The sequence below is a fragment of the Callithrix jacchus genome, chromosome 6 (assembly GCF_049354715.1).
Source record: "Callithrix jacchus isolate 240 chromosome 6, calJac240_pri, whole genome shotgun sequence".
NCBI classification, from domain to species: domain Eukaryota; kingdom Metazoa; phylum Chordata; class Mammalia; order Primates; family Cebidae; genus Callithrix; species Callithrix jacchus.
Window position 1 is genome coordinate 154,842,330 of NC_133507.1, and position 27,628 is coordinate 154,869,957.

General features: G+C 37.4%; 1 protein-coding gene across 4 annotated transcripts in view; it reads right to left on the bottom strand.

The window, feature by feature from the left end:
* USP40 (ubiquitin specific peptidase 40) overlaps nucleotides 1-27,628 on the bottom strand; it is an 89,305-nt gene that overhangs the window by 22,372 nt on the left and 39,305 nt on the right. For 3 of the 4 annotated variants that reach the window (XR_013519163.1, XM_078328853.1, XM_008999719.4), the window contains 12 exons: nucleotides 27,239-27,320; nucleotides 25,211-25,382; nucleotides 23,029-23,113; nucleotides 22,062-22,132; nucleotides 20,465-20,784; nucleotides 18,197-18,320; nucleotides 16,468-16,525; nucleotides 13,160-13,213; nucleotides 11,980-12,068; nucleotides 10,335-10,421; nucleotides 3,669-3,705; nucleotides 631-695 (listed from right to left, as the gene is read on the bottom strand). Coding sequence is in view for 3 of the 4 variants with exons in the window: in XM_078328853.1 (XP_078184979.1) it covers nucleotides 631-695; nucleotides 3,669-3,705; nucleotides 10,335-10,421; nucleotides 11,980-12,068; nucleotides 13,160-13,213; nucleotides 16,468-16,525; nucleotides 18,197-18,320; nucleotides 20,465-20,784; nucleotides 22,062-22,132; nucleotides 23,029-23,113; nucleotides 25,211-25,382; nucleotides 27,239-27,320 (1,244 nt within the window). In the remaining variant the exon portion in view is untranslated. Of the gene's footprint in view, nucleotides 1-630; nucleotides 696-3,668; nucleotides 3,706-10,334; nucleotides 10,422-11,979; nucleotides 12,069-13,159; nucleotides 13,214-16,467; nucleotides 16,526-18,196; nucleotides 18,321-20,464; nucleotides 20,785-22,061; nucleotides 22,133-23,028; nucleotides 23,114-25,210; nucleotides 25,383-27,238; nucleotides 27,323-27,628 lie in introns of those variants that run through there. The other variant, XM_078328854.1, reaches the window with a different exon arrangement.

Genomic DNA, 27,628 nt, shown 5'->3' on the forward strand with positions numbered 1-27,628 from the left:
AGGTGAAGACTGGGCAAAGGGCTGCTGACCACAGCTACCTAAGCTTCCTCACAGAGCTTCATTTTGGGTCTCTACTTCTAAGGCTATGGGTTTGAACTGGGAAATGTAAAGCTATCTGGACCAACAAGATGACTAACCAGATTCCCACTATCCTGTGATAAAATTATTCCTAACGCTACCCTAAGAGTTTGGCTGAATCGAGTTTGGATAAAGCCTATCACTTAGGAATGGTTGGTAAGACAAATTCTGTCACCATAAACTTACAGAGGAACTCTGAAATCAAAATATTCAGGGGTCAAAACTTCAGAGTGTATCTATCTATACAATTCCTCCACTAGCTCAAATGTCTGTTCTGTGAAGTTCTCTGCCTTCTCATGAACAAATCCTCCTCGAGGCATACACTCATGGCAAGGGGTTTACCACAGATGTCAGAAATGTTCCCACTGCACTGAGACTTTCCCTTTATCAAAAAAACTATAGTAAGAAAAAAGTGAAATAGACCCATTCATAGATATCTGTATCCCACAGAAAGTAATTAAAGCTTTCTCATGAGTGGAATGAGTATCTTGAATGAAAATATGACATAAACGTAATCATATGAAAGAGTAAAATGTATAGAAATCATCTTACTTCTTCACATAAAGGCTCCCCAGCTTCATAGCACCAATCCATTTTTCGTAAATGCCAGGCATCTCCTATAAAGCAAAATTGGGATGAAAAAAAAATTCAGAATATGCTTTATGAGTTTATCAGGAATGGCCCTTCTGGATAAGTGAGTATCAAATGGGGTTTAACCTGCTGATAATTGTTAATTTTTAAGTAAATTATCTCTTCCAGAGCATGAAAAAAATTACATTTCCCCAATCTGGTTTTCTCTCTCTTCTACCAAGAGCTGTATACTCATGAATAAAAACAACACTTGCTACTGTTATATTAGGTTGGTGCAAAAGTAACTGTCGTTTTTGCCTTTACTCTTTTTTTTTTTTTTGAGACGGGTTCTCGCTCTGTCACCCAGGCTGGAATTACAGTGGTGTGATCTCGGCTCACTGCAACCTCCGCTTCCGGAGTTCAGGTGATTCTCCTGCCTCAGTCTCCCAAATAGCTGAGACTACAGGCACACGCTATCATGCCTGGCTAATTTTTTGTATTTTTAGTAGAGACAGGGTTTCACCATAATGGCCAGGCTAGTCTTGAACTCCTGACTTCAGGTGATTTACCCGCCTCAGCCTCCCAAAGTGCTAGGATTACAGGTGTGAATCACTGCGCCCCGGCTGCATTTACTTTTAATGGCAAAAACCACAATTACTTTTGTACCAGCTTAATACGATATTTACTTTATACCTTTATTATTTATGTGTACCCACATACATATATCATGTATCAGTATACATATATGTACATGGAATCCCTTCTCAAAGCATTATTAACTGAGTTTTATTTCACTGTCTTGGCTGAAAATAGATGCTAATATTGCCCAGCAACTGTTAATATGTATAAGAAAATTATTTCTATCTACTTAGCAATTAATTTAACAAAAATATAGTGCTAGTGCTTTCTGAACAGCATTTTAATACAGTCGATATGTTAATATTTATAAATTTTAAATTGACTTTAATCAAAGAGTTGTTTTTCAGCATACTTGCTGCACTAGTGAAATGAGATCCCAACAGGCAAGCAAAGAAGAGATCTTTTTTGGGGTGGGAAGAAAGTTGAATGCAATCAAAGAAGGAAATCCTGGTTATTAAAAATAATAGCAATGCTTATGAACACGAAACTCCCCCTACTCACCAAAAACATGAAATAGTCAAAGAACAAACACAGATGTCATATTTATCTGCCCAGGCCACAGTTTTTGAATCCCAATACTCTTGTTTGCAGACCTTCTTTATCATTAGTTCTAGTTTTTTTGGAGACAGGCTCTCACTCCTGTCTGGAGTGCCATGGTGCAATGTCAGCTCCCTACAACCTCCATCTTTCAGGCTCAAGTGTTTCTCTTACTTCAGCCTCCTGAGTAGCTGGGACTGCAGGTGCACACCACTGTACCCTGCTAATTTTTGTATTTTTTGTAGAGGTGGGGTTTCACCATATTGCCTGAACTGGTCTTGAACTCCTGGGCTCAAGTGATCCACCTGCCTTGGCCTCCCAAAGTGTTGGGATTACAGGTGTGAGCCACTGCACCCAGCCAAGTTCTAGCTTTAAATACAGAAAAATTTATATCAGTTAAAAAACGTAATTTAAGTACCTCTAAGAAGCCACCAGTAAGTTAAAAGTGAGCACTATCACTTCACAGGACAGCATGGTGAAAACAACTTGGGTTGTGGAAGGAGAATGACCTACATACTTGCTGTGTAACTCTGGGGAACCATTTCACCTTTCTTGGCCTTTGTTTCCTCATCTATAAAATGGGCATGTGGGATAACCCCTGCATGGTAGGACTGTTGTTGAGGTTAATTGAGACATTGTGTGTAACTCTGAGAAGAATGTCTTGCACCCAGAGCACCTTAACTTCCTTTCCAGGTAACAAAGCCACAGGCTTCCACATTCATGAAGTCTGAGAACAGCAAAGTGCTCTACTGAAAGGAGAATGAGGTCTCTTCAAGCTCACTGACATGATCCCACCTGGAAAGTTACTTCAGTTATCTTCAATTTATTTTTTTCATTCATTCTATATTCCCTCGCTTATACCACAAAAATACTGACATGAAACAGAACTTACTGAAATTTGCTATCAGTGAGATTTAAAAGAATCAGTGGAAGACCTGTGTAGCTCCAGGTGGTATAAATCTTAGCTTTATTCCTTTTGATTTTAAGTTCTGGGGTACATGTGCAGGTCTGTTACATAGGTAAATGTGTGCCATGGTCATTTGCTGCACCTATTAACCTATCACCTAGGAATTAAGCTCAGAATTTATTAGCTATTTTTCCTGATGCTCTCCCTCACCCGCCAGCTCCCCCTCCCTGACACACACCAACAGGCCCCAGTGTGTGTTGTTCCCCTCCCTGTGTCCATGTGTTCTCATTGTTTTGGCTCCTACTTATAAGTGAGAACATGTGGTGGTTTTCCGTTCCTGCATTAGTTTATTGAGGATAATGATCCAGCTCCATCATGACCCTGCAAAGGACACGATCTCATCCCTTTCTGTGGCTGCACAGTATTCCATGGTATATATGCATCACATTTTCTTTATCCAGTCTATCATTGATGGGTATTTGGGCTGATTCCATGTCTTTGCTATTGTGAATAGTGCTGCAGTGAGCATACACAGGCATGTATCTTTATAATAGAATGATTTATATTCCTTTGGGTATATAGCCAGTAATGGGATTGCTGGATCAATGGTATTTCTGGTTCTACATCTTTGAGGAATCGCCACACTGTCTTCCACAATGGTTGAGCTAATTTACACTCCCAGCAACACTGTAAGCATTCCCACTTTGTACCTTTGCTAGATCCTATCTAGGTTCTCTCCTCAGAGCTATACCACTAGTTTTCTTTCAGCATGCCAACAAGAAACAGGATAATTCATTACGTACATATAGAAGGGTAAACTACTTTTTATTTCTCCATACCCTGTAATTTTTTATTTCTCTACAACCCTGGAGAAAACAAAGTTCAAAAAATTTCCATTAGGCTTATAAATAATATGTTGTTATGGTAAATAACTTACCTTGCAGGCCAGATTTCTCCAGCATTAACTTTAAACACTGTCAAGATAAACAATGTCCAATGTTAGTTTTCTGGTTCTGAGTTACATTTCAAGGACAAATATGCTTTTTGGACCATAGGCCTATTCAAATCTGACTATATTTAATGATTGCTGAGTAGGTAAAGATAGATATAGTTAAGAAGATGGCACACAAGTCAGCTTTCCTTTCTAAGGGCTAGATGGGGCCAGTTCAGCAGGGGGAAAAACAGTTTCTGGTGTTTGCAAGCAGGACTTAGTTCAAAGTTTCATCCACCAACTCCCAGGTCTGAACCATGACTTCCTTCCTGTAAGGATTAACTGTGTGTCTTTGGCCAAATATGATTTATGAAGCTAATTTCATACACATTAAACTCTGAACCCTATAAAAGAAAATTAGCCTTTATTTAGCATCCATGAAACACAGCTGATCATATTTAAAAACTCACAAGAATTGTGCAAGCTGTGATCTCATGGCATAATGCAAAAATGATACAATATTAACAAAAGTTTCAATAAAACAAAAATACTTAAAGTATTTAAAACAATTTCTTGAGGGAAAAACATTGCTACTTAAATCTTGGGCAAGCGAGCAAATAAAATTTGATTTTTACTACACTAGAGCAAAAGGAAGCAAAAGTAAGGATAGTTACTGCTGTACTGTTTATAATGAGAAAAATGGCAAAAAAAACCCCACAAAAAATACAGATTAATGGGAGATTTTTTAAAAAGCAGGAAACGTCTTAAAGCAGTTCAAAGAATAAAACAGATTTATATATATTGCTCTTAAAATATTTTTAAAATATTTTAAGTGAAACAAAGTTCTAGTATAATATATGCAGAGTGTTCCCATTTATAATTTAAAAGAAATCACAGAAACAAAGCACACCCTTCATTTCTATATGTATGTACAAAGACCCATGCTGGTATAGGCACAGCAAAGGTCTGAAGGGACACACACTCTACTTATGTGGATAAGATGATGTCATTTGATTCCAACAGTGACTTCCAAGAAAGGACTAGAATAGAGTGGTAACCAAGGGGGACTGTTACTCCCCTGAGAAGTTTAAAAAGTGAGAAGAAAGCCGTGATTACTTGTATGATAAAAAAAATAAAAGAAGGCTTTAAAATATAATTATGGATTGTTTAGAAAATGACAATGAAAACACAGTATACTAAAACACGGTGGATGAATGAAAGCAAACTTATAGTCTAAGAAAACTTAGAGTCTTAAACATTGTATTTAAGAAAAACAATCAACCAATGGAGCAATCAACTTAACTGTGCTTTAGGAAGGGAAAAGAGAGAGCATAAGCCTTGTTTCAGAAACAGCAAGAAAGCCAGTGTGGCTGGAGTAGAGTGAGTAAGAGGGGGAAATGGTTGGAGGTTTGAAAATAAAACAAAAATATACCAGAGAAGCAGATCACAGAGACCCTTGTGCATACATTCAAGGCTTCACCTCTTACTCTGGGCAAGATGGGAAACCACAGGAGGGTTGTGAGTACAGGAGTGACTGATCTCTCTTACATTTTAAAGGATCACTCAGCTTTTTTGTAAGAATAGACACTGGGAAGTGTAAGGCTATAAGGAAGGAGATCAGTTAGGAAGCTGATGGATGAAATTAATTTCAGATGAAAAAGATGACAGGTTTGACAGGTGGTGGCAATGAACAGAATGAGATGTGGTCAGATCCTAGGTACATTTTGATGGTAGAACCAAAACAATGTCCTGTGAAACTGAATGTGAAGTAAGAAAGAGAAGAATCAAGGACGACTTTAAGACTTTCAGCCTAAACAAGTAAAAAATGGAGCTGCCATTAACTGAAAAAGAGAAACATATGAGAGGGGTATGTTTCTGGGAGAAGAGTTTTTCTGTGAATATGTTCTGGGTTGGGATGTTTGTCAGACAACCAAGTGGCAGCTGGATGTTCTGGGGCCAGGTCCAGTCTAACAACCAAGTAGCAGAATGCTCAAAGATAGAGAAGACGAGAGAGCAAACTGAGAAGGGTAGACCAGTGAGATATAAGGAAGAGCTGTGGTCTTCTGGAGCCCAGTGACGAAAGTGTTTCAAATAATAGAGTCGTCAGCTATATCAAATGTTGCTGATGGAACAAGTAAGATGAACAGTAAAAACTGCTCATTGTACATAGTAATGTGGAGGCCACAAATGACTCTGACATAAGCTGTTTTAGTGACAGAGCAAGGAACAAGTTGGCCTGAAAGGGGTTCAACAGAGTACAGAAAGGAAAATATATCACTTTTGAAAAAGTCTGTGGTTTCTTTCTTTGAAATTAAAAAATGTAAAGTTTAAAAGGCTAGTAAAAAACTGGGAAAATACCTGCAGAGAACAGTAAAATGATCCTCAAATACCCATCACCCAGTCCCAGTTACAGGTTGAGTATCCTTTATCTGAAATACTTAGGACTAGAAGTGTTTCAAATTTTGAATTTTTAAAAAAATTTTGGAATATCTGCATTATACTTACCAGCTAAGCAACCTTAATCCAAAAATCTAAATCTGAAATGCTCCAATGTACATTTTCTTCAAGCGTCATGTCAAAGAGTCAAAAAGTGCTCAAAGTTTTGGATTTTGCAATCTAGCAGTGGCCCTGCCTTCCTAGAGAGAGCACTGCACAGCTGCCTGGCCCACACATGCCTGTACCCAGCCCAATAGCCAATGTGGCAGTATCCCCCACCCCAGAGAGACCAACACACAGCTATGTTCTGATTGTGCTTGGTCTCAGCACAAACCAGCACCCTTTCCTCCAGCAAACCATGTCACCTCTGTCACAAACACCCATAGCCTAAGCAATTGCAGATATCATTAATGAGGATTACAGCTGAAGAACTGGTGTAGAGATCATGCTATTGAGTCCACCAGGAACCAAAGCCAACAACACATCATTTCCAATGGAAACCCTAGAACCCCTCTGTAGGAAAAAGCTCCTCCCTATAAAAGCTACTCCATAAAATTGGAAAAAGTAAATGTTCAAGTAAATCCAAAGATATCAACATAAGAAATCGAGAAACATAAAGAGCCAAGGAAATATATTCTGAAAGGAACACAACTAAGTCTCCAGGAATAAACCATGAAGAAAAGAATATTTATGAAATGCCTGAAGAGACATTCAAAACAATGATCTTAAGGAAACTCATAAACAAGAGAATACAAACAACTCAAAATTCAACAAAATCAGAAAAAAATAATTCACAATCTGAATCAGAAATTCATCAGAGAAAGAATTTCTGAACTTGAAGACAGGTCTTTTTAAATAAACCCAGTCAGAGGAATAAAAAGAAATAACAATTTAAAAAGAATGAAAAAAAGTCTACAGGACCAACAAGACACCATTAAATGAAAAAATTTTCTAATCATAGACTAGCCAGGGCAGAATAAATGACAAAAGACACAGAAATCTATTTAATGAAATAATAGCTGAAAAATTCCCAAGTCTGGGAGAGACATGGACATCCAGATCCAGAAAGCTCACAGGTCCCTGATTAAACACAAAAATATCCTCTTTGGGCACTTTATAATCAGACTGTCAAAGGTTAAAGACAAAAAGATAATTCTGAAAGCTATAAGAGAAAAGCATTAAGTCACATATAAGGGAATCCCCAGTAGACTATCAGTGGATTTTTTAGCAGAAACTTTGTAGGCCGGAAGAAAATGGGGTAATATAGGAAAGAAAAAAACACTGTCAGCCAAGAATATTATATCCAGCAAAGCTATCCTTCAGCAATGAAGGTGAGATAAATATCTCAGATAAGAAAAAGCTAAAGGAATTTAGCACCACTAGACCAATCTTACAAGAAATACTTAGGGGAGTGTAACAACTGGAAATAAATGTATGATAATTACTATCATAAAAACACATGACAGTATAAAAATCACAAGTATAGGTAAATTCATAATCATACTCAGAATAGCCCAGTGTTGCAATGGTGCTATATAAATCTATCAATTCTCTTTCATGAAGGTTTCAAGTCAAAAACAACAACAGCTATAATTAGTGGCTAAGGACACAATAGATAACAATGTAAATTAAAGCAACAAAAATATAAATTGTAGAGGGAAGGGAAAACAAGTCGAAAGCATTTTTATATGACCAAAGTTGAGTTGAATACTTTATCTTAGCCCCACAGTAACCACAAAGAAAGAAATGACAGCAAATACACAAAGAAGAAAGAGAAAAGAAATAAAGTTTCACACCATAGATAACCATTAAACCACAGAAGTAAACAACCCAGAAAGGGAGGGAAAAGATTAACAAAACAATCAGAAAACAATTAACAAAATGGCAGGAATAAGTTCTTACTTATCAATAATAACCTTGATCAAATTCTTCAATTAAAAGATATAGAGTGACTGAATGGATTACAAAAAAGAAGACCCAACTATATGTTGCCTGAAAGAGACTCACCTTACTGTTAAACACAGACTGAAAGTGAAGGGATGGAAAAAGTCCATGCAAATAGAAGCCAAAAGCGAGCAAGAGCAGCTACATCTTTGTCAGATAAAACAGACCTTAACTCAAAAACTGTAAAAAGTTATTGTAATTGATAATGGTCATTGTAGGAGAAGGTCATTATATAATAAATTACTATATAATCTATAATGATATAAAGGGATTCAACAAGGGAATATAACATTGTAAATATATATGCAAATACTACCAGAACACCCAAATATATAAAGCAAATATTATTAGACCTCTAGAGGGACAAGACTGTAATACAGTAATAGTAGGGACTTCAACACCCCACTTTCAATAATGGACAGATCAAGACAGAAAACCAACAAAGAAACATAAACCTTAACTGCACCATAGGCCAAATGGAGCTAACACATTTACAGAACATTCCATCCAACAGCTGCAGGATACACATTCTTGTCAACTGCACAGAAAATATTATCCATGACAGATCATACATTAGACCACAAAACAAGTCTTAATAAATTTAAGAATACAGAGATCATAACTAGGTTCATTAATTTATTAGGAGTTGAAAAAATGTGAAATTCTAAAATGCCTTCTTATTAGTTGGAATATGTTTACGAAAAAAACTGCTCATTATCTGCTTAGCTACCCTAAGATACAGTTTGCAAGAGAAAAAAAATGCTTATTTTTTCCCTTTATGGCTACCTAGCATCCATAGATAAGTGTATTTTTTATAGGATAATTATAAACTCATAGATTTACAGATTTTATGTACTAGTTTCAATTACTTTCTATTATTTTTCTCACTGATGTTCAAATTGTCTCATCTTTGACTAGCAGGCTCCTCAATCTTGTTGATGATTCCAATAGTCTTTGTCAGTGGCTTCACTGCTTTCTGTGATGGTAAGATGTTCCAGGCTCATCTTATACATTTCCTGACCTAGCTATATGAGCAGCCATTATTCTAAGATGCCGTCGTTCCTAGGGGTACTATGCTGCTACCAGGTTGCTCACTCTAATCTGTGTCAGGGGACAGAGCTAGAAAAACTTTTTTTTTTTTGAGACAGAGTCTTGCTCTGTCACCAGGCGCCAGGCTGGAATGCAGTGGCGCAATCTCAGCTCACTGCAACCTCCACCTCCTGGGTTCAAGCAATTCCCTTGCCTCAGCCTCCCGAGTAGCTGGGACTACAGGCATGCACCACTGCACCCAGCTAATTTTTGTATTTTTTTAGTAGAGATGGGTTTCACCATGTTGGCCAGGATGGTCTCCATCTCTTGACCTTGTGATCTGCCAGCCTTGGCCTCCCAAAGTGCTGGAATTACAGGCGTGAGCCACCGCGCCTGGCCAGAAAAACTTTTTTTTTTTTTTAAGAAAAATATATGAAGTTCATTCAGACTTTTCTATTTCAAATTCAGGAGAACAGGTTTTTTAAAAATCACACTGATTTTGTCTCTTTGTTTTCCAATACTAAAAGTCTCAGTTCTCAATAACAGCAGTATAATTATTCATTTATTTTATCATATACACACATATATACAAACATTCATACCACTGTGTGTGTATATAAACCCTAGGAAAAGAAGCCAAAATGTTAATATTGGTAGGATAAGGGATGAAAGGTTTTCATTTTTTTCTTTTAATCGATTTCCACGTATTCAAAACTTATATAATAAAAAAATATTATTGATAGTCAGAAAGGAAAACATAGTAATGTTATTTAAAATTTCAGGTTGAGGCTGGACACAGTGGCTCATGCCTGTAATCCCAGCACTTTGGGAAGCCAAGGCAGGTGGATCATCTGAGGTCAGGAGTTCAAGACCAGCCTGGCCAACATGGTGAAACCCCATCTCTACTAAAAATACAAAAATTAGCCAGGCGTGACAGCAGGTACCTGTAATCCCAGCTACTCAGGAGGCTGAGGCAGGAGAATCGCTTGAACCCAGGAGGCAGAGGTTTCAGTGAGCCAAGATCATGCCACTGCACTCCAGCCTGGATGACAGAGTTGAGACTGTTTCAAAAAAATAAAATAAAATAAAAAAATTCCAATTGTCAAGCTCACAAAATGATTCCTCTAGTGAGTACATATAATTCTATGAAGTATATCACATTAATTCTAGCTTAGGACCTCCAAATCTTAACAGAGGATACTACTGCTCCTCACAGCAAACACAAACACGCAGCCTCTGAAAACAAAAGGTAAAATTACTTACATCTCTCACAGATACTGTTTCTTCTACTATAATTTCCATTTCTGTCCCAGGTTGAACATTATTCCCCATTGCAAAAAACAGGAACAACTACGATCAAGACAGAAGTGTAAATGCATTTAATCTGAATTTAAAAATCCAATAAATACATTTACTTTCAAAAATGTAAAGCCAAGGGCCCATGAAACTTTAACAAAAAAATCTCAAATTATATGAAATTATGACTATGATTAGTAACTTAGTGTCACAATTTAAGCAATAATTTTGCCTACCCAGAAGTAAAAATTGTATCATCATCGATGTTTTTTACTCCCAATAAATGTTTTTCACATATACTACTTCTTTTTCTTTCTTCTTTTTTTTTTTGAGATGGAGTTTCACTCTTGTTGCCCAGGCTGAAAGGCAGTGGCACGATCTTGGCTCATTGTAATCTCTGCCTCCTGAGTTCAAGCAATTCTCCTGCCTTGGCCTCTCAAGTAGCTGGGATTATAGGCATGTGCCACCATGCCCGGCTAATTTTTTGTTTTTTTAGTAGAGAAAGGGTTTCATCATGTTGGCCAGACTGTTCTTGAACTCCTGACCTCAGGAGATCTACCCGCCTCAGCCTCCCAAAGTGCCGGGATTACAGGCGTGACCCACCGCACCTGGCCCACATACACTATTTCTTCTATGATCTCCACCTCTGTCTCAATCACTCTGAAAAGGAATTTGTAATTACCACACAGTTAGCATTAACGTGTTTTTTGTCTTAGTCACTTGGTTATGATTTTATTTTCTGCCTAGGGATTCAAATATTAGAATTCTCAAGACTGCAAAGGAAAAACACAAATCTGATCTCTTGTCATTTCAGTTCCTTATAGCCCTGCTTTTCCTTTCTAACTCAACCTCACTTGTCATGTTTTCCTTCCTATCAGCTTGTCATGCACTATTTGCTAGAGGTTCAGGGAAAAGCAAATTAAGGGGGAAGTGGTCAGGAAACTAATGAAGTGAATTTGGGAATCACGGGCAACCTGATTTGAGTCCAGATTACCCTGCTACAGGGTATTCACAGTAACAATATCCTTATGATTTCTGCACTGTAATGAGCTGATTAGCTAGGTATGGCTTCTGGCAAAGGTCAAACCTGATGGTGCTTTACACAGAAAATGGACACTGATACAAGGCAAAAGGGAGGCTGCTCTAAGACTATATAAGCGCAGAGAATAATGAAGTCCCAAATTAATAAACCGTGTTTCATTAAACCTAAAATGCTACTGACTGTTGAGACTATTTTCTGTACCAGTGCGAGCTATAACTGCATAATACCCCTTTCTGTAAGATGCAACTTAATCTCACAGATGTTAAAACGTGGGGAAAAGAAGGTGTATCTTAGAACTTGAGAAATAGAGTGGTTGAAACTGTGGTCACTCAACATTAAAGATTCCTTTTAAACACAAAATCTTCATAGAAAAAGAAACATAAATATGCTTTGGCATAATTCTGTATATTTAAACATCTAGAACTATAAGGATGTATTCCTGAAATAAAATGTATCATTGAAGAAAAAAACTTTTAGAGAAAAACAATTATTACTGGGATAGTTAAGGTACAAGTTATAATTCTGGTTATGGAAGGGCTGATTTTGTTTTGACAGGTGATCTTATTTTACCTGAGAGGAACTTGGTGCCTTTCCAAGACATAGTCCCAATGAACTTCCCATCTTCAATTCTGCTTCCTTCAAAGTATAGCTGTCTGGCACTTAAAAAAAATTGATAACATGATGAATGTTATTAATTTCTAGATCTCTAAGAAAAATAATGTACTGGCTGGGCACACTGGCTCACATCTGTAATCCCAGCACTTTGGGAGGCTGAGGTGGGCGGATCACCTGAGGTCGGGAGTTTGAGACCAGACTGATCAACATGGAGAAACCCCATCTCTACTAAAATAAAAAATTAGCCGGGTGTGGTGGCACATGCCTGTAATCTCAGCTACTTGCAAGGCTGAGGAAGGAGAATTGCTTGAACCCAGGAGGTGGAGGTTGCAGTGAGCCAAAATCGTGCCATTGCACTCCAGCCTGGGTAACAAGAGTGAAACTCTGTATCAAAATAATAATAATAAAAATAATAATAATAATGTACTGAAATCAGTATTTCTTTGAAAATCAAGAATAGCAAGAAAGAAGAAAAGTGAGCTGCACTTCATACAAAAGTATTACATGCACTATGACTGTTTGATTTTCAGTTTCCATACTCTAAGAAATTTTGTTCTTGTTTTCTACACAACAATGCTAAAAGGAAGCTCTGACTATCTCCTTTGCTACTTACTAAAAATGACTTGTTCAAAGAACTGTTGTTTATATGGATTAAACACCAGATACTCCAAATCAATCCATAGATGAAGAACTAGCTTCTTCAAAGTTTAAAGTTGAAATTGTTATTAACCATCATTGGTCAGGCTCATTCAGGACTAAATTAAATCTAACGCTAAGAGGTGATGCCGAGATGAGAACTGAATATTTTATTTCACAATTGTTATCCCAATAAAATTAGCAAAACAAACAGAACAACTTTGAAAATAAAGTTGGAAAAATATAACTAGATCAAACCCATGACTAAAATGAAAATCAGATAATCAGAAAGACCGGTGTTTCATTCAGAAAACAGAAATGTTTTTTCTGGTTAAGGTTTTCTGTAATATAAGGGTAAGATACCTGGATGGAAATATGTTCCATAAATCAGTTTCTAAAAGGCAATTTGCAAATATTAGGTATTGGAGGCCACTATTAAAAGTGTCAAGAAAGACAGATGAGTACAAGCCACCTTTTGAAACTTATCAAAAAGATTTACCTGGACAAAGAAGCTTCCCATTTCTATCAATAGGTCTCAAACAGCTGTTGTCAGCTATAAATAAAAGGAAGCTGGTTAGGGCATCAAACATGGAAAACAAGAGAGAGATGCTCTACTGTGTTAATTAGCAGAAAACTACAGAAAGCTAAAAACAAAAACAAACCTAAAACCCCCCAACAACCAAAGAAAAACCCCACAATAAGTACAGGCAGTCTTTTTTTTTTTTTTTGCACAGTAGTGCAAGACTAAAAGTACGAGGTGAAACTGTGCAAAGCAATCTTAATAATCAGTGGAAAAATTACAATTGTTCCATGACACTTACAAATTTTTGTTGAAACATTTAAAACCCCCTTCGTTATTAGTATTACACATGTATTGGGAAACGAAAAAACAGTAAAACCAATATTTATATTATAATTTAAAATACTAGAATCTGAGAATTAAAATCTTTTCTGTCTTTGTAAATTACAGATGAACAGTAGTTTAAGCAGAGCTTGGTTTCTTCTCTTTATATAACTTGTGAAATGGAGCGACATCTTTCCTACCGTGGCAAACTGCCAAACTCCTAAGTTTGGATCAGCTTCCGATATTTTACATATTTTGTGCTTTTAATCTCATGAAATGTCTTTGAGAACTCTTCTAACATGAAATGTTTTGCCAGTGCCACGTCTGCTGAGATGTCTTCCTTCTTTTTTCACAACCACTATCCTCACTTACTCCGGTAAGTTCTCCCTTATCAAGTTCCTCAGCTGCCTATCTAGTCTCTTAATTGACAGCAGAGTCAACACTCCCACAGGTAGCTGCTGCTTCTCTGTTTCCATGTACCTTTTTTTCTTTGTCTACTTTCTTCTCTGTTGGTCAATTCCCTCTTTTAATTACATATTCTTATAAAATGTCATGGTGGGTTTATCACCGGGAGAAAAGGAGGCAACACAACGACATGTACATGTAGTACATCTGTGTAGTGAAGTGTACATGCAGTGATAAACCAGCAGACTTGAAAGAAGTTAAGTGACCGCTTACTGCTTTTGGTGTACATGTGTTATTTATGTGATGATTTTTGCCTTGAAGAGCTAGTAGTCAAATGTGTACTTAAGTCACTTACAGTTAATATACCATATACCATGGTTGCTGAAATTTGAACCATGTTGCTGGGGGACTGATGTTATGTAACTAAATGGTAGTAATGAAATTTGTCCTTATCAGAATGGTACAACAACACTGCCTATAGTTAAAATATGTCAGGTGATTTTATGCTTATTAAACGGGCCAGCATGCACTATGTTTGAGAATATAGATTCTTGCTTTGGAAGAATATTTCCTCAAGATCCTCTGGTGTTTGGAAGAAGTGCACCAAGTTTTTAGTTCAAACAGAATTCTTAAAAAGTAGGACATAAATTGGAGGGTGGAGGAAGGTTGAGTGTTCTGAAAGGACAACAATGATGCGTATGAGCCTTAGAAGTTCTAACTTTATTCGACCACCGTAGAATCTCTTTCTGAGATTCCTGAGTTCAATATCTTACGTTGCAGTAATATGAGGCTAGCATACAAGCATACAATTCTCACATAAATCTCTTGTCTACTGAAACAATTCATTTAAAGAGTTCCCCAACTTAAAAAGTACTTTTAAAATACTGTCTCTTTAAAATCTGTTCATTTTCACTGAACAGGTACTTACTGTGTATCATCCATGTGCCAAGCACTATACTAGAAACTGGAAATACAGTGGTAAGCAAAGCAGTGTAAACTTGGTCCTCGCAGAACCTTATCTAATGGGGGAGGTGGATGTTAATGACACAAATAAAAGGGCAGCTACAGTGATAAGTGTGATGAAGGAAAAGTACAGGGTGTCAGGAGAGTACAAGAGCAAGATTAACTGGGATTGTGTAGCCAGGGATTAAAGGGGAAGGAACATTTCAGATGAGATCAGATAAACAGCTGAGGTTAAAAGCAAAGGGAGTTGAAAGACAGAATGAGCAGTAAGAAGTTTTGGGACTTGAAGAAAGCTTGTGCACTAAGAAACGCAGACAAAGTATGTGAGCTGAGTTGTGAATATGCAGAAAAGCAGATCACAATGAGGTTACAGTCAAGGAGGGTTCAAATTATGCAGGTTCTTGTAGGCTAGGTTAAGAAATTAACCTATGTGCAATGGAAAGCACTAAACAGCTTTGAGTGCAGGAGGGGCAGGAACTAATTCACATGTATTGAAGATGATCAAATGGTTTGGAGGGGAGCAAGAGTGGAAGAAGGGAGACAAGTTATAGGGGATGACAGTGAACTATGCATTTTAATAAACCAATGATTTTTAATGGACTTTAATTGGAGTTATAATTTTCTTTTAATAAAATACATCCAGTTTAAATGTATATGGTTAAAACTAAATTTGCGTATGACCCAGCAATTCCAACTCTGTATATCTACACAAGAGAACTGAAAACATATCCCCGCACAAAGACTTATGTGTAAAAGTGTATAGTGGCGTTATTCATAAACGTACAAAAGTAGAAACAATCCAAATGTCTATCAACTCATGTTTGTCCAGGATAAACAAAATGGGATACTATCCATATAATGAAAACCAGTCAGCAATACAAAGGAACATGTTAAATCATGGATGAACCTCGAAAATGATATGCTACATGAAAGAAGGCAGACACAAAACACTACATGTTTTATGATTCCAATTATATGAAATATTAAGAAAATCAAGTCTGTAGGGATAGAAAGTAGTTAGCAGTTGCCAGGAGTTTGGAATACAAATAGGTACAGGGATCTTTTTGGGGTAACGGAAGTATTCCAAAACTAGATTGTGGTGATGCTTATAGAACTCTCTACATTTACTGATAATTACTGAATTATACACTTAAATTGAGTGAATTTTATGGTATGTAGATTATGTCTTAATAAAGTTGTTAAAACCTAATGCTAAGTGGACAGTGAGTTTGTAGAATGTACAGTCAGTATATAATTTATGTAAATATGAAAATATATGTACATATACACATATATGTAATTATAACATATACAGTTCAATATGAATACATGGACTAGATGCACATCCACATCAGATATACTCATTGTATCTTGGAAAGGAGAGAAAGAATAGGTCTGAGAAGAACATAGAGAATTTTAACTTCATTTATAATGTTTCAAATAAAAACACATGACAAAAAGTTAACATTTGTCCATTTTGTGTGGTAGGTACATGAGTTTTCCCTAAATTATTTTTTGTATTCTCCCATATTTTTTTCAATTCAAAACCAAAATTAAATTAAACTAAGAACCAAAAAGCAAATGTAAATGATTACCTAGTTCCTTCATTAATTTTAATTCCTTTATGGCTTTAATTCGAATATCAAACACCACCTAAAATAGAGAAATAAACTAATGACTATGTACAGATGGTAAAAAATGGGAGGAGATGAAAATGAAGATCTCACTGTGTGCATAAACAAATTATTTGAGATATTAATTACCTGACATTTAGTTTTCCCCACTTGAAATATTTTTCCAACCCTGAAATTCTTTTATAAGATCAAAAGCAAAAACTTAGGTCTTCATAGTTAAGTTTTTACCAAATTGATGTTAACTGGAACAGAAAGGACACCTACAGAAAACTAAAGAAACAATTCTAGCTGAAAGAAGTGAGCTGGCAACCACTAACTTTTCTCATGAAAGCAAGCAAAATAAACTGCAGGCAATCACATTTCTCTATGTCAGGAACGATGAATGTGGGGCCAATAGCATAAATAAAAATGTCTAATATGAGCCCAAGAGCACTATTTAAAATTTCTGTTTAAATTACTTTATTTTAGATTCTCTTTTTTAGTTTAAGCTAATTTCCTCTAGGATATAAAACCTTGGAAATTTAGGAGTAAAATCGATGTCAGACATAATCTGCTCTATCCTCCCACCAGTACCCCACACTGTGAAAAGAAAAAAAAGACTGAAGCCATAAAGGACTTCAGCAAAGTCTCTCACTTAGGATCAAGGTACTAGATCTTCTCAACTTTAGTATATTCATCTTATAGTGTAAATATTAACACACCTTAAGAAATTATAATATTTATATAAAAGAAAACATTCTAGTAAGTTTCAAATTGCTATAAAAAATCCATAATGAATTGAGACTACATAAATATAAAAAGATATTTCCTGAGATGATGTTTAAGGAAACTAGTCTTCAAATGGAGAACTGAAAGACTTCCTTTTAAGAACAGCTGGCTTTATAGAAAAACAGGGTATAATGTGAAACAATTTAAGATAAATTAAAAAAACAAAAGTCCATAACACAAAACCCAAACATATGTATACATAGTTTAAAAAAATACAGAAAAGATCCTTGAAAATAGTATTTTCAAGGAAGCCAGAGAATTTCATTTTGTGGGAGCCAGAGGATTCCATGAACTAACTAAATAAGTAACTCCCACATTCTACTTCTAGGCTTTGGAGGAAATTTTAAAAGGGACATGGATGAATCTGGAGAACATCATTCTCAGCAAACTGACACAAGAACAGAAAATGAAACACCGCATATTCTCACTCATAGGTGGGTGATGAAAAATGAGAACACATGGACACAGAAAGGGGAGTACTAAACACTGGGGTCTATTGGGGGGAAAAGGGGAGGGCCAGTGGGAGGGGGAGGTGGGGAGGGATAGCCTGGGGAGAAATGCCAAATGTGGGTGAAGGGGAGAAGCAAAGCAAAGCACACTGCCATGTGCGTACCTACGCAACTGTCTTGCATGCTCTGCTCATGTACCCCAAAACCTAAAATCCAATAAAAAATTTAAAATAAAATAAAATAAAATAAAATCTATTTTATCAGAAAAAAAATAAAATAAAAGGCATATATTTTCTTGAAATATGCTAAGGGCTAACATAGGTAAATAAGCAATAATCAAATGTTAAAAAGCTGACTTCCTAAGATCTGAAGTCTATTGAGACAACTGTCCTGAAAGATTAAAGTATTGTTTTTTTAAATAGAATTCCGTTAATGAAAATCTATCAGCTAACCTTTAATTATATTCTACTCACTGTATTAGCAGTTGCTGATATTTTAACCTGCTTCTCTTCAGATTCTAACTGGCATAAATTTTTAACATGGAGCCAGTCAATCTCATTCATAGTAGTGACCCATTTCTCTTCCTTGGTCAACAAGCTGTAGGTAAAAAGAAAATATCAGAAATTAGTATCTTTCCTTAAGCATCACTTCCAAAACTCTGCATGTGTCCCTTAATGTGCCTAATGAAAGGTGACCAAGTTCTGCTGAGTCATCTCTGTCAAAGTGGGCTATCCTTGCAGGGTGCTGTTAGGCAGCAGTCTATGGAGTCTACATTCATGACTCCAAATATTCTGTGATTTATACACATAATTTGTTGCCACATTTTTCACAGAGAACTTCTGTAAATGAACAATCAGTTGCTGACTTCTGCCTGCACCGTGCAATCACTTCGAATTCACACAGAAGCACTAATGGGCTTGCATAAGTCCTCTTTGGGAATGTACATCAGAGCGCTGAAACATGATTCTACTCTTTATTGCAGTTATTTCATTCTGAAATCCTATCTTAGGCTAGCAATCCCAAACAAAACAAAGTTTAAGTACAAGATGTTCCCTGATGACTCCCTTATAATAGTGAAACACTGTATGATAATCTTGACAATGATCATCATATATTAACTAAAACATTTAGCACTTACCCGTGTGTACTTTATAAGCACTTAACTCTTTCAGTCCTCTCTATGAAGTTGGTACTAGTTATTATTCCCAGTTTATGGACGAGAAAGCTGAGCAGAGAAAGATAAAATATCTTGCCCAGCGTTCCACTACATCCTACTGACTTGCTCAGGAGCACAGTTAGGCAAACTATAATGCCACACAGATTACTATGTGACCATCCACGGTGGTTTATAAAGAGTCTACAAATCTCAGGGTTGTTGGGGTGGGGGGGATGGAGAGAAGGATACAACTTCTTATCTATAAAATAATCACTATTAGTTTTAAAAAGAAAGGCACCCGAATGCGAACAGTGGTTGACACTTCATGGTGAGTAGAGGGATACTGTTTTGGGTCTCTTCAGTCTTCACTTTGTATTTCTCCAGTCCTGATAATTACATACTCCCTTTTATAAAGGAAATACAGAGGTTCTTTTAAACGAGGTGGGGAATGTCTGGGAAACCCCTGTCCAAAAGAGTTACAGTGGCAAGTATAATATGAAATAAAAAATGATGAGTTTGTGTCCTTTGTGGGGACATGCATGAATCTGGAAACCATCATTCTCAGCAAACTGACACAAGAACAGAAAATCAAACACCACATGCTCTCATTCATAGGCGGGTGTTGAGCAGTAAGAACATATGGACACAGGGAGGGGAGCATCACACACTGGGGTCTGTTGTGGGGGTGCTAGGGGAGGGTCAGTGGGGGGTGGGGAGGTTGGGGAGGGATAACATGGGGAGAAATGTCAGATATAGGTGACGGGGGGATGGAGGCAGCAAACCACCTTGCCATGTAAGTACCTATGCAACAACCCTGCATGATCTGCACATGTACCCCAGAGCCTAAAGTATAATTAAAAAAAAAAAAGAAATTAACAGTCTACAAGTGCTCTGCTTCTCTGCATCACAGCCACTGTAAATAATGATACGGAGGTCCTGCAATTGAAGTAAATGTGTAGCACTGAGAAAACAGGAAACCTGAGGTCCTCAGTATATGGAAATATTGCAGTTACAGTGCATGACACACTGACTACAGCAATGTTACTGCCACAGACAGAGGTGACAAAGAGAGAGATGTGGTTTCAAATGTGACCACAGGATTCAGGACAACTGCTCTATTTGAGGCAATTGGGCTCTCAAGAGTACAGAAGGGATTATAAGGAAACAGTGAGTTGTCTAATGGGTCTCCTGAAACTAAATATCCAGAAACAATTTACCCGTAATGTTAATACTTTCTTCAGGAAAATTAACTGTGAAAATGTGCCTTTGGTTTTGTAACTGCCACTAATCAGAATTCACTCGATAACATTCTGCATTATAGCCAACTAACTGATACTCTACATAGTCTAAAAATCAGGGATATTTATATTATTTTGCCACCACATTTACCAAAAAGTCCCTTTACAAAAAATCATCTTTTTCTCTAAGTCACATAACCTAAAACATTCCTATATACAACATTTAGAACATAATGTCTAGGAATAAAGAAACATTCAACTCTTGTCACTAAAATCAAGCTTTAGAGTTCTGCTGATGGTATTACAATTAAATGACTTTTGGAAATCCTTTTTCTCTTGTGAGTTACCTGTTATCATCATGAGAATCCCGAATTAAAATGGAGCTTCCATTTTTGAGCCCTTGCTCCCTGAACGTCTTCCTCATGTCTTCCTTGGGGATGGCCGTCCAACTCTCCCTACCTGGACATCCAGCACTGTTGATGAAGATGACACCTGCTGGGATTGCTAAGGCTGTGAGGACACTGCCCACTTCTGCATTAGATGGAAAGACATGTGGAGATTCTATCACCTGCCGACACTTTTCTCCTTCACTGCTTGTGTCTAGATGAAGAACATTTAAAAGCAGAGGTTCGCAGTCAATACCAGTTTGAATGTGGACTCCACCAACCTGCAATCATATCAAGACAACCATTAGTGTAGGTGATATTTGCCACCACTGTAAACGTTTTAAAAGATTACTCTTGGAGAACAACCCTCATTTTTTCCAAGTAAAATAAAATTTTCACAAATGTCTGTTAAGCATCAGAGGAACAACTTCAGATTTTTCTTTGGAAACTTTCTTATCCACCTTTTATTTTTTTAGGAGAGAGATCTATTATAGACTGGAGACAGAGATTTTTGAGTTATCAGGGGTGGTGATGAAGCCAGATTGGCCAAGGTCAGATCACAGAGTGGCTGAAGTGCTCCTGGCTGCCTTCTGGGGATAGAAAATTCACTCTCCATCTGCAAACCACCCCCACTCCCCAACTCAGTACAGCTCCTCATTCTTCTAAATTCCCATAGGCACTATACACAGACCCCTACTCTAGCATGTGTGGTGCAGTTCTTCACAATGAGGGCCTAGAAGGACACAAATTGACCGACCAGACTTTGACCTTGCATCTGACACAATGATAAAGGTGCTCAAGAAACGTGTCCTTGATATACAACTAGCATTGATCGCCCCTAATATTTACCAAGCATTTCAGTAGTTTCCTAATATCTAATTGCCCTCACATAGGCTGAATAAAATTTCATTACAGTGACTTTTCTTTTTTTTGAGATGCAGTCTTGCCCTGTCATGCAGGCTGGAGTGCAGTGGTGTAATCTTGGCTCGTTGCAACCTATACCTCCCAAGTTCAAGTGATTCTCTTGCCTTGGCCTCCCAAGTCACTGAGACTACAGGAATATGCCATCATGTCTGGCTAATTTTTGTATTTTGAGTAGAGACAGGGTTTCACCATGTTGGCCAGGTTGGTCTTGAACTCCTGGCCTCAGGTAATCTGCCCATCTCCTAAACTGCTGGGATTACAGGCATGAGCCACTGTGCCCAGCCATTATAACAACTTTTTTTTCTTTTTTTTTTGAGACAGAGTCTCGTTCTGTCGCCCAGGCTGGAGTGCAGTGGCACGATCTCAGCTCACTGCAACCTCCACTTCCCAGGTTCAAGTGATTCTCCTGCCTCATCCTCCCGAGTAGCTGGAACTATAGACATGTGCTACCATGCCTGGTTAATTTTTTGTATTTTTAGTAGTGATGGGGTTTCACCATGTTAGCCAGAATGGTCTCGATCTCCTGACCTCATGATCTGCCTGTGTTGGCCTCCCAAAGTGCTAGGATTACAGGCATGAACCACCTTAAAACATCCAAAATTATCATGAATATTTCTTCAGTAATTTTTTTTACCTCTACCCCATTCCACACAAAGATGTCTTCCCCATCAGCAATTTCAGTTTCACACAGTGTCAGTTCATCCCCTAGAAAGAGATCACCAGTGAGACCATTCATCGTGACCATCAAAAAGACTGAGCTAAAGAAAAAGCTGAGACAAATATTTGTTTGAAAAGTATTTTTACTAAGGAAAAATTAACAAGTAGCAATTATTTTTATTCTATTGACATTATTTCATTTTGTAATTTTTCTTTAAAATATTGTTATGAAAGCTTTGTGAGCATGGTGGGAGGACAAAGGGGTAGTTAATACAAAGCTCAAGTGTCCTTGAGGCATGTGACACTGGGAACAGGAGCTAAGCTGAGGCATGGAATGGTCCCAGCTTCACCAGTATGTACGTAACACATGCTGTATATCTTTGTGTGCTTCATGTCTCTCAGCTTCAGTTTCCTCATTTATGAAATGGGGATAAATTAATTTTGTGAAAATCAAGTGAGATAATTAACATAAAAACCTATTACAAATTTTGGCCCAAATTAGATGTTAACTGCTGCTGCTGTTGATTCTCATTGTTTTGCTGCTATTTAAAGAAAGTAAATGCTTTCAAACTCTCAAAGTATTTATTGTTTTGTTACAAAATCTGAAGCTGAGAGTTGAGCAGAAAATCAAGCCATATAAATATGATTCAGATGGTTTGAAACCATTTTGTTCAACAATATGTGCTATATAAATAATTCTAAAGTTTTTCAAGAAATTTTTGGTAGAGGTAGACTTAATTTCAGAAAAAATAAAATGTTTCCATGTTAGAAGAATTTCACACATTATGTAAATTATTTCTTTTGAAAAACTTACAGTGTGAAGATAATCTACTTAGTTAAGAAAGCAGTAGGTGGGGAAGGACTGACAAAGAATAGAAGATGACAGATGAGCCCAATGAAACTATAAATATAAAGAGTGAGTTGCTTTTTCATACTTATCTTACCGTCAAGTATCTGGTAAATGTGAAGTCCCGCTGGTACAAGCTTTGCAACACTAAGAACCATGTCTCCTTCCCAAAATTCTAACAGCTGAAGAACAGAATGAAAGAAAAGAGAATGTTGAAAAGTGACATATGCTTATCACCTTTCCAGGTTACGGTGCCAATTGATGTGTAGATGACACAGGTTGCAAACGAATACTCTCACCCCTAACCAACAATGAGAACTCGAAAATAAGGCATCACTTGTTAAATTAGTCAAATCCAAAGATGGCTAATCTCCTCCTTTACCGGGTGAAGAATTCTGGCATACACAAAGGGCACAACAACCATCTACACAATTCTGCTGAATACATACAAAGATCACTTTTCTCAGTAAGCAAGTTGATGAGCATGCCAGCCTAGGCATTTTTTCTCAAAAGAGCAAAACTTATTTGTTGAATTAGCACTGTTCAGGGAAATGCAGCACTGACTCTAGCAAGCACTCATACTCTAGTTGCTTGAAAGGAATGTCTCCCATTGCCAATTTATAAAGTGGCATCACCGGTTTGCTTCACAGATTACCAGGTCTTTCTAGATCCAACAGTCTGAGTGCTGTGGCAATGTCACCAAAATAATATCACCACAAAAGTCATTTCTATCTAGTCTTTCTCTACAACGCCATAAAGTATTTTCTTAATAAGAACTTTCTTATTTTTAAGCAATTAGTTTGCTGTGAACTGAGCTTCCGAGCCTCTTGTCAGTAGCGTCCTACTAAGAGAATAGTTAGTAGAGATATACACTTAAAATACCAAAAATTACAGACTGGAGTATACCTCACATTTACAAAGTGAATAAGATCCTTTCTATTTAAAATACCCCTCTAGACAGGTTCAGATTCCCACATCCACCTGTATCAACAGTGCCAGAATTGGCTTAGAAATAAACTTCGAATGAAAAAGTTCAAAAATAGACAATTTTAGAAATCCTGACACTGTACCTTCAAATAAACTAAGGTTAAAAGGAAAATGCTTTGCTTTTCTTAGCAGAATAAAATCAAAAGAAAGCTAATAGTTTTGGTGAGTAATAGAATTTTTCAGAAAATTCATTTAACTAGTTTCTGGGAAAAAAACACAAAAAGCTAACATTTTCTATCTCCTTTGATTGGAAAGTAGTATGGAGCAACAGTGATGAAGAGGAAAAAACCCTACATGAAGACGAGAAAGACCAGGGATGGAGTCCCAGCTCCCAGTCCCAGGTCCAGATTTAGGACCACAGGCCAGACATTGAGTCTCTTTAAATCACACTGCCATTCTTCAAAATGGGGCTAATGAGATTAAAGAACCAAATCAGATAATTTATATAAAAGCAGTATAAGCAAAATAAAGAACACTGCTGTTGCTATCATCATCATTAAAACATACCTAGAAAAATTACTTGGAAACTACAAAAGTGTCGTTTTTTTTTGGGACAGAGCTCGCTCTGTCGCCAGGCTGGAGTGCAGTGGAGTGATCTCAGCTAACTGCAATCTCCACCTCCTGGGTTCAAGCGATTTTCCTGCCCCAGCCTCCTGAGTAGCTGGGACTACAGGCATATGCCACCATGCCCTGCTAATTTTTGTATTTTTATTAGAGACGGGTTTCACCATGTTGGCCAGGATGGTCTCAATCTCTTGACCTTGTGATCTGCCCACCCTGGCCTCCCAAAGTGCTGGGATTACAGGTGTGAGTCACCATGCCCAGCCTCACTGTTTTTACTATGGATTAGTGGATACTTTCCTTCACTTAAGAGTGTTATTAATAAATACTGTTCTATACTATAGGGTACAAAGTTAGTTGCTTTTACTTGTTCAGCAGTTCTCAGCTGTAAACAACATGCTCATCTTTTTCTCACTCTCTTTGAAAGACAAGTTGCTTTCATTTATTTTCTAAAAAAGAGACAACTTTATACTCTTTCTTCCCTCCAAATAAAATCCACCAGGCCCGACTGTCTACTAGAAAAGCTGCTGGTAGGAACTGTGCAGAAAAGCCTCTCTAAAAGACTTAGGAGTAGGAGAGAAGATTTGGGTCATCCCTCTATGAAGTGGCAGATATCAGATCTTCCTAAGCAGCTTTGAAAAATACAGTTGCATCCTAAACAAAATGAAATGGAGAGTCTAGCTGGAGATGGTCCTTGATGTCTCAATTAAGAGGAAGTAAGGCTATATTACCTGAAATATGGACTGCCGGAGATCTCCTAAAGTTTTTCTTTTATCAAAGGTCAAATCCCACACGCTTTCTGTTTGAGAAACTACTGGGTGCAGAGCCCCATTGAAGAAATGATACTGAGGGCCCAGGTGAAGATGCAATTCAAAAGTATTGTTTGCAGAATCACATTCTACCCTTTAAAAAGAGGCACCAAAATACATAAATACTGTGTTTTTATAACAGGCACTGTGTTTTATCTCAAACCAAAGGTATCTGACTTACAATACAAATAAGTTCTCCATCCCACCTAGGTAACAATTTTTCTTCTATAAGCCACAATTAGTCACTTTAGTTTTTCAGTCAATAGCCAAAGTTCAGCTGTCACCATGAATTCCAAGAGAAAACTGTTTTAACATAGGCTGCAATGTTCACTCCATTTCTCTGAACAAAGGCTGATACTTGAAATCTTCTGAGATTATATTATAGTTATGAACAAAATGCTAGAGACCTGCTCACATAATTTTGTTAAGTAACAGATTTACTTCTGTCATCTATGATCCTTATTTCCACTAGATTTTGCAGATTCTCCCATGAAATTTTTTGTTTTTTTGAGACAGTCTCACTCTGTCTTCCACGCTGGAGTGCAGAGGTGTGATCTTAGCTCATGGCAACCCCTGCTTCCCAGGTTCAGGCAATTCTCCTGCCTCAGCCTCCTGAGTAGCTGGGACTACAGGCAAGTGCCACCATGCCCAGCTAGTTTTTCTATTTTTAATAGAGACGGGGTTTCACCGTGTTGACCAGGCTGGTCCTGAACTCCAGACCTCCTCAGGTGATCCGTCCACTTCAGCCTCCCAAAATGCTGGGATTACAGGCCTGAGCCACAGCGCCCAAGCCCATGAAATATTTGAGGCCAGTAGCATGATCCTCCTGAGTCCATGTTATCCAGGCTAAAAGTCCTTGGCAGCAGCCTGGTGTTGGCTACTCTTCTCTGAATCCACTCAGCTGACTCAAAGCCAGGGCGAAACACAGGTAGAGTCTGATTCATGTGGAGCTGGAACGAGGCTTATCACACAACTCAGGTACTTCAGGATACTTTGATGAACGTGGCCAGAGAGCATGACCACATGAAAGACCTTAGTGTGGGCTGATGACAACCCCTTAGGCTCTGCTTTTTTTCTTTTCTTTAAATAACAACTGCTAGTCCAGGCCACTTATGCCATGTTCTTTTTTGGATTTAAGATATTTCACTGTTAAGTTATAATCTTTTATATATATTTATATATATAAGTATCTTTGTTTTTGTTGTTTCTTTGATCTTGTGCCATTTCACTGTACTTTTTCCCCCCAGCTCCGAGCCAGTGTTAACAATGTCAAATACATCCTGCCACGTAATCAGGCATTTGGGTCCACAAGGAGATCACGGGAATACCCGTTTTCCTAACCCAACATCCTACTAACCCTATCAGAGCACAAAGAAAGAACCCGTTCTTCAGAGTCAAAGGTTAGGCCCCAAAAGAGAATGCTGAGATCATTAAGTTCTCACAAACCATCTCTTTAAGTAAGAATCCATCATAGGCTTTCCCCCAAGATTAGCATTGGATTCAGTAGGTTATAAAATCCATATTTCTCCCCTTCTGAAAATCTGCCCACCTCTGGTCCTCTCTCACTACATGCCAGTTTGCTATAACTACCTACCTATGAGGGGTGATTTTAATGGCAGGCTCTCTTTGGACCCAAAGAAACGATCTGGCCAGGTTAGGACACAATTCATTTAGCCCAACTCTGTGCTCCCTGATTTCTCCACTCTTCTTAGGCTTTAATCACTACTGAGCAATGGCCACTGTATGTCATCATTCAATTCACTCTCACAGATAAGAATCATTTCAAAGTAAAAGCTACCCTCACTATAAAAATTCAGCAGCAAAGCAGACACTGGCATTAATTAGTTGAAGATTTAAAAAATTTTTTTTCATTATTTAATGCCTAAGCCCTAAATCAGATCATTATGCTCTGGAAATACTATTGAAACTCTAAAAGTAATTTAAAATTACCTTTTTGTTTGCAGTTCAAGGTTAGCTGCATCCATTTCATTCAGTAAATGACATGGAACCCCGTATCTTGGATTAGCTCGAGCTGTGAACAAAATTTTTCATTAACTTGTGTTGGCTAAATGAAATCTGATTGCTGGAAGAGGTAGCATGAAGATTAGAAAGGACGGTCCTGGGAGCTAAGAAAGCTGCTACTAATTAGCTGTGTGAATACAAATTTTCTCAGGATCTCAGTTTTCCCATCTGAAAAATGAAAAGTAAGAACAAATGAAATGTATATAGTTCTTCAAGACAAGCTAGAAGAATTCCACTTTTTCAACTCTTTTAAGTATACTTTTTAAAAAGAACACCCAGATTTTCATCTTTTTTTTTCTTTTTTTTTTGAGGCAGAGT